The 8,097-nt window shown below is 39.1% G+C and overlaps 1 protein-coding gene across 1 annotated transcript; it reads left to right on the top strand.

Moving 5' to 3' along the window:
• Positions 1–149: 149 nt before the first annotated feature.
• On the top strand, positions 150–6,962 carry LOC108368817 (trypsin eta-like; the record flags this gene model as incomplete). The annotated part of the gene is made up of 4 exons (XM_017623731.1): positions 150–186; positions 5,969–6,188; positions 6,249–6,537; positions 6,597–6,962. Coding segments are annotated over 4 exons (912 nt in total), but the record flags the coding sequence as incomplete, so codon positions are not given.
• Between the last annotated feature and the right edge of the window lie 1,135 nt (positions 6,963–8,097).

Raw genomic sequence — 8,097 nt, 5'->3', positions numbered from 1 at the left:
GGTTTATCGATATTTTATATCGATTTTGTTATCGATATTTTTTTACGTTTAGTTGTCGATTTTTTTTATCGATTTTGTCACCGATAGTTTTATCGGTTTTGTTATCGATATTTTTATCAATTTTGTTATCGAAATTTTTATCGATATTGTTACTGATTTTGTTATCGATATTCTCGATTTTTTTATCGATTTAAAAAAAATCGATTTTAAATTTTTTTTTCTTAGTGTGTGATTTCGTTTTTGACTTGGATATGCTCTTAACCATACCACGTATTCTACGTTTAAATATAGCGGCTGTATCTCCGATACAGCCTGCAGACCAAGACGAAGGCGCTGGACTGTTCCTTTTTTTTTTTTGTATGACGGTTACTTTTCGAGTTATGGGCTTCCAAGGAATACTAAAAATTAAAATTAGGGTTTTTCTAAAGTATTTTTTCGTATGGAAAAAAAAATTAAAAAAAAGAAACTTCGCGATTTGGTGAGAAAATTTCTTGCTTCTTAAAATGAGATCACTTTTTCCAAATTTATTTATTTTTTTGTTATACCACACCGGAAGTGAAAGTTTAAAAACAAAATTTGAGAAACTTCGACCAATTTTTTTTTGTTTCTCGCAGTTTGTTAAAGCTACAAAGTATGAAGGATTTCTAAAGCATCACCCTTCCTTTCCCTGTCCGCTTGACGAGAAATGCCCCATATACTTAAATGTGTTTTAGCATTGTCGGATCCTAGTTATCTTTTGATTGCACAATAATTGCATGTAGTTCGAAAAAATGGACCTACATATAGCGCGTTTAATAATAAATTTCAAAATTTTAATTTTGTAGGAAAACGCAATCAAAGTTTTATCAATCGATACAGTTGGGTACACCAAAAGACAAATGGAAAGACGCGCCATTTTTCGGAAGTTTTGTAATCTGTTAGGCCGAACATATTCTCCTTATCAAGTGGTTATTAATTCTGTGTTGAAATCTCCAAAAACGTAAATTTTTGATTATGCCTCTATATTGTTAAATACTGGTAAGAGATCCTTCTAACTTTGACTATGGCTAGGCTTGAACACGAAAGTACGGTTAGCTGCGTTCAAGTCGCAAACTTTCCAGCGCGAAACGTTAAATGCGGTACCCACTAGTGGTTAGAACAGCAAAGAAACAAAGATAGCTCTACCTAGAGATTTCATTCGAAGATCACACAGGCTCATTGTACTGCCCAGGCGAGGATTTGCCCATATCAGTCCCTACATGTTAATAAACTGTCCTGATTTTCTTACGAATCCTAGTAGAACCTATGGACTTTTCCTAAGCCGTCTAAGCGCTCGAAGAAGAAGTAATCCAGAAATGATGAATGGAGTATGTCTCTTCCTCATTTTTATAGCTCCGACAGAAATCGTTAAGCGGTGCTCCGAACCTGGCGGCCAAGTGGCCCATGTTCCAACATACCTTTAGTATTTTGGTGATAAGCCCATAAATCGGTTTGTTGATCCTTGTTCCTCGCCCATCGAGCATTGGCCAGAGTGAGTGCGGTAATTCAGATATATGCAGTTGCTATCTGCTCTAGTCATGTCCTCAACTCCAGAAGAAAGGAAACGCAGGGGCGGTTGTATGGGTTGAATCGCATTCTCTAATACTACGGATTAACGTATTAGGATAGTTTGGCTGTTTACAACGAAGGCTTCTGATAGAAGACGCGAAATCTTGTTCCAATGTCCATTTCGGTGTATTCTGTGAAGATCGGGATTTTGTTATCATTTCTTCTTCTACTTATTTGACACTGCAACCACCTTAGCATTTTTGGCCGAATAAAACGAAGCATGCCAGTCGTTTCTTTTCTGTGCCAACTGACGCCAATTGGAAATGCCAAGTGAAGCTGAGTACTTCTGCACTTGGCCCNAATAAAACGAAGCATGCCAGTCGTTTCTTTTCTGTGCCAACTGACGCCAACTGGAAATGCCAAGTGAAGCTGAGTACTTCTGCACTTGGCCCTTTCCATCGCAGTGGGGGTTTGCCACTTCCTCTACTATCACCAGCGGGTTGAATGCTTTCAGAGCTAGAGCGTCGGAGTCCATAAGAACAACCCCGCCTCTGTATTTTAATTCGCTGCACTATGTCTATATCGTTGTAAAGCTCATACAGCTCATCATGCCATCGTCTGTGGTACTCGCCGTCGCCAACGCGTAAAGGCCCGCTAATCTTCCGCAAAATTTTTCTCTCGAATACTCCAAGAGCCGCCTCATTGGGCATGATGAGTGACTTATGGTGGTTTTCGTACGTCGAGAGAGGCCTTTACTCCTGAATTGGCTAGCCAGTCCAAAGTAGCACTTGAAGAGAAAGAGTGATTCTGCGTTGGACTTCCATGTTGATATTATTATTGGTGTTAATGCTGGTTGCCAAGTAAACGAAATCCTCCACTTTCTCGAAGTTATAACTATCAACAGTGACGTGGGTTCCAAGGTCCGAATGTGCTGACTGTTCGTTTGATGACAGGAGATACTTCGTCTTGTCCTCATTGACCACCAAACCTAATCGCTTTGCTTCCTAATCCAACTTGGAAAACGCAGAACAGACTTTGCGGTTTTTGTTACCGATGATGTCGACGTCATCGGCATAAGCCAGCAAATGCACGCTCTTGTAGTAAATTGATCCTGAGCGGTTCAGTTCTGCAGCTTTTATTATCTACTCCAATANTGCACGCTCTTGTAGTAAATTGTTCCTGAGCGGTTCAGTTCTGCAACTCTCATTATCTACTCCAACTTCAAATTAAAGAAATCACACGAGAGGGAGTCACTCTGCTTGAATCCTCGTTTGGTATAAAACTGCTCGGAGAGGTCCTTCCCAATTCTGACGGAGCTGGTGGTATTGCTCAACGTCATTTTACACAGCCTTATCAGTTTCGCGAGGATACCAAATTCAGATATTGCGGCGTAGAGGCAACTCCTTTTAGTGCTGCCGAAAGCGGCTTCGAAATCGACAAAAGGAAGGTGAGTGTCGATCCTTTTCTCGCGCATCTTTTCCCAAGATTTGACGTATTGTGAATACCTGGTCCATAGTGGATTTGCGAGGTCTAAACCCACACAGTTGACGGCTAAGGAGGAGACCGCCCTATCCATAAATGGTCGTTAGCCGGATATTTATTATGGTGATAGTTCTTTATGATTCCGTCCGGATACGAAGATTTATAGGTTTGGAAGGATTTAATAGAACAAACTACCTTAGGATCAGGACTACTTCATAGACTCTAATGCCTTGCCCGCTGGAAATAGGCGTTGCTGCCTGCGCCCTCTATATTGCCACATCCATATGAAAGAGGACATGTACTATTAGATGGTTTCATGTTTTTAAACAGCCTTGCTTGTGTTAATAAAATAGGGAATTTTTTTACACTGTTTCTAGTGCCTGTAAGCAGAAATTTATAAGTGAGAAATACCGTATTTGTATTCGAGTTTTGCCGCATCTTTCATGCTGCTTGTAGACATTCTGGTTACTGACGTATGTATTTTTATCAAACAGTCGTTTAATTATTATTTATAGCGGAAAGTTAATTACATATATATATATTTTTTTAATGTTTCGTTAGTATGCGTATACTTCATTGATTAATTGTTGATTTGGCAGATAATTTGAAAGTGATAAACTATTGTCAGCTTCTAAGTAAATAGTAAGTACACACATACATACTTCAGTACCCTAATAATTGTACATGGAAGGAGGCAGAAAACACTTAAAAGGAGGGGGTTCGTGATGTGTGGTTAGGCGCAGTTTTACAACCTATATATATATATTATGGTGTTCCAAAAATACACAAAAAAATCAACATATTGCAGTTTACCGGCTGCAACACCCAGAATTATAGAAAATGGAAAAGAGAAAACGCTACCGAAAAGTCTTTGATTCCATGATTAAAGAGATCTGCTTTGGCAGAAAGTTCCAAGTTATAATCCCCGATCGCGAAAATTTGGCAAATGGGCACCCTTGATCCTAGATACGTATACTGGTACACAGACGGTTCATGGATGGCGGACCAAGCAGGTGCAGGTATTTTTGCACCAAACTTTTAATTTCCATGGGCAAATGGTCCATCCATTTGTAATCCAAACTGGTAAGACACTGCTTTGACACGTTACAAATTTTGGCAGCCAAAAACATGGTAACACTGTCCTGGCTACCAGGCCATTGCGGAATCGAAGGCAATGAGGTCGCCGACGAGTTGGCGCGAGAAGGATCGTTGGTTCGCGAAGAGTGGGTACACTATAGACGCAGTTAGCACTGGGGAGCGGTGGGAAGCCATAGATAGGCCAGACTCTTTGGCTACCATTTCAACAGAAAGGATACGTGACTGGTCACAACCGATTGCGATTCCACTTGCACCGAATAGGTGTGACCATAGAGTATATTCACTGTCACTGTCCGGCTTTGGCCACATAAAGATGTATCCATTCCAAAGCTTCAATGGTCGGACCCTTTATTATAAAGAATTCGCAACTATTTCTTTAAGAGATACAAATGATCTTTCAGGTCGCGTTCTCTCTTGTTCTGTTACTTCCGCATCTAACTAAAAACTACATCATCATTTAAATGTTAACCAATTTCAAAGTAAAAAATCGAGTCTCCTTATTTTCGATAATCTTCAGTTCTGGAGGTGTCTGGAAAATACAATTTTGGACCGGCCTAATGTGCGTTCGTACGTTCAGTTACTCTTCTAAAGTATATGTTACCAGGTAAGTTGGTATTAAAAATGTGCAAAGTAGGACCATCATCGCGGGGCTCCAGCCCTCAAAACACCCCTCCTCCTGGCGTCTTGGTAAAGCATTGAAATTGATTTGTGTATTAACATTGAAAACAAAAACGCATGAACAGCCAATATTGATATGTCAAATAAATCTGTCGTGCCATAAACAGAAATTAATATTTTTGATTAGATTAAAATATACATACACTGGGGCTTTTCCCCGAAACCAAATAACACGTTTTTCCCGAGCCTTGAAGGCATTTCATTTTATAACTTCTTGTGGTACACACCTGAACAAGAAGGTATTGTCGAAGAGGGAAGAATAGATTTAAGTACTATCGCAAAATTTGGGGAATTTTCTGTTTCGAATATGTTCAGGAATTTTATAATTTTGCTTACTTTGTGTACCTTAGTGCTTGTACAGTTGACATGTGAGTTTTTGTTTTTTTGGAAATATGTGCTTCTAATACACCGTGCGACAAAAACAAAAAAAAAAAATTCAAAACACGCGAAAGAATCGATATAAATACTCACGAAACTATGGGCCAAATATAGTAAAACTGCGCTTTTAGTTTTTCACTCTGATGGCAGGATTTTTTTTTCAAAGGACTTTGAAATTTTAAAGATGTGATTAATTCAAAAAATTATTTAAAAAAATCAGTGCAATGTAGAACAACAATGTGAGTACCAAATGAAAGAGAAAATTTTGTTTAATTTATAAACACAAAAATTGTTTGGTTTAAAAGGACGAATAGGCATTGAAAATGCGGTTTTAATAAATTTGATCTTTTTAAGTTAATAAAGTTTGCAGGACGAAATTCGATGATGAGGTCGTGCGTATATTAGTCCTCAAACAATAATTAAAAAAAAAATTTAAAAAAGAAATTGCAAATTTTCAAGTATATTTAGGGACAAAATTTGTAAAGGACATTTTCCATGCCCATTTGTCCTCATGCACTACAAAAAATTTATTCTATTATAATTCTACTGAATTTTTTCTTTTATATGATACCCTTACTGTTATCCTACATTGCAAGGAATTTTTTAAATAATTTTTTGAAATAATGATATTTTTTAAATTTTACAGTCCTTAAAAAAAATCCTGACGTCAGAGAGAAAAACTAAGTACGCAGTCTTATTATAATTTAGCAATAGTTTCGCGAATATTTTAATTTTTTTGTGTGTAAAATTTACTGTCGCACGGTGATATCATCAAAAAAGAAAACTAGTGCTATTATGTAATAAATAATTTTGCATTCAGCGGCAGAACCAAGCGATCACCAAGTCTCCTATGAACACAATGGCCGCATTATCAATGGCACCTTGGCACAATTCAATGCCACGCAACATGAGGTCTCAATACGATCAAAGCGCAATGATGGTTACTTTTTTGGCACAGGTCACCTCTGTGGCGGTTCGTTGATTAGATCCGACGTAGTGCTTACGGCAGCGCATTGCTTTGTCGAGTAAGTTAAATAAGTTAAGTTATAAAAAAAACATGTGTGTTCTACCTTTCCATTGCACAGTTATGATATCAACAATGGCACGTTCCGCCCAGAAACGGACTTCATTGTGGTTATGGGCAATTTGGATCGCTACGAGCGCAACAACTATACACTTGTTTTTGAAGTGAAGGAAATCGTTTTAAATATAAGCGTTTTTAATTTAACCACCTTTGAGTCCGACATAGCTTTGGTGTTCCTGAATGACTCAGTACCAGCGAACTACACTAGAGCTCAGACAATTGACATAACTACTCGACCAGTGGCTACGGGCACCGTTTGTCAGGTGACTGGTTGGGGTCAAACTGAAGATGTAAGTTACCAATAACTCATTTTTCTCACTTTATTGTCAATTTCATTATCAATTCTCAGGGTTACTTGTCCGACTATTTGATGACGGTGGATGTGCCCATCGTAGACTTCAATATTTGTGCGAACAATATGAGTTTCGGCGCGGGCTTGATTCGTGAAGGTATGTTATGCGCTGGCTATTCGGAGGGCGAGCGGGATGCCTGCGGCGGTGATTCTGGTGGTCCACTTGTTTGTAATCGAGAATTGGCTGGCATTGTGTCGTGGGGTATTGGTTGTGCTAGACCGCTACTACCAGGTGTTTACACAAATGTTTCCTACTGGTCGAATTGGATAGAGTCACGTCTTAATGGTGCACCAAGCTCCAGTCATATTTCGGGTGTTATTGTGTTTCTCACTGTATTTGGGACTTTATTTATGAATAGATAAAATTTTGTTTAAAACAAAACTGATGTGTGTATGTATATATAGACGTATTAAAATATAAGAACATTCATAAGGTCTACATACAGAAGCAATCCCTAAGGTATGCGCTTTCACCTATACTCTGAAAAGTGGTCGTAAATAACGTGCTGATCCTAAATAGGAAGCCATCGTGGAAAGCTTGCAGGCAACACTGTCGCATTACGGGCTTCAATCAGGCTCAGGAAAACGGGATGGCTTATTATAAGCTCAGCGTTTAGATGCTTTGAAATGCCTAAAAGTTTCGGTTGCCTGCCTGATTACACCAATAACTTCGTCTCTAAAATAGCAACAAACTTTCCTTCAAGCAATGACTGGGTGGGGCGATGTGGCTGGGGAAGCAGAGTACTTTTTCATGATTGTATAGAAGCTTCTTTGAGCGGTTGACATCAGCTCTTCCTTAGCATTATGTTTAGGCAGAATTGGCTGTCACTAAAGAAGCACTGTTCAAGAGTGTGAAGTGAAGAAGATGTAAGCATCTTATCCGATAGCCAAGCGGCAATGAGGGCCCTGCGATCAGTGATGTTGCGCCCAAAATTGGTCATTGTAATTTGTACCCTTGTTGATCTTGTTTGGCTGATGAGTTGGCACGATATCAACGGCTAGAGAGCGACTGGGAGCGCCACCGATCATCTGTGACTTCCTCTTGGACAGGTAGCCAGCCAGGTCATTGGAAATGGGATGTGCGCAATTTTAGAGTGCTTAACGTACAGCCCCGATCCAGGCGGTCAAATATACGCTTACGCGTATTAAAACTAAAAAATTACATCCGATCCTTAGTATCGCAGTTGTCTCTCGAGTATGATGAGGTGTACCAGAAATTTACAAGTGTACAACAGTGCTTATTTCGAGTTTGGAGCTATGAGTATACATAAATGTTTAAAGCGAGTTGGTATGGTAATTTTGTAGTTTTTGGTGAAAGTATTTGACAGGACAGCGCTATATATGAGGACGGAGGAAAGTAAAACAAGGGTGCAACATCACCTGTTGATTCATCTGTCGTTACGGTCTTCGAAGAATGATAGAAGCGAAATAAAGGTATATAAACAAATTTTCTCAATAACTGACGCTTCTCGACAGCGAAGCGCAACCTTTAAGTACA

This window comes from Rhagoletis zephyria, unplaced genomic scaffold (assembly GCF_001687245.7).
Source record: "Rhagoletis zephyria isolate East Lansing unplaced genomic scaffold, Rhagoletis_zephyria_1.1 Rzeph_scaffold_03339, whole genome shotgun sequence".
NCBI lineage: Eukaryota > Metazoa > Arthropoda > Insecta > Diptera > Tephritidae > Rhagoletis > Rhagoletis zephyria.
The sequence above is the reverse complement of the archived record's forward strand: the minus strand, read 5'-3'. Positions and strand labels throughout refer to the sequence as shown.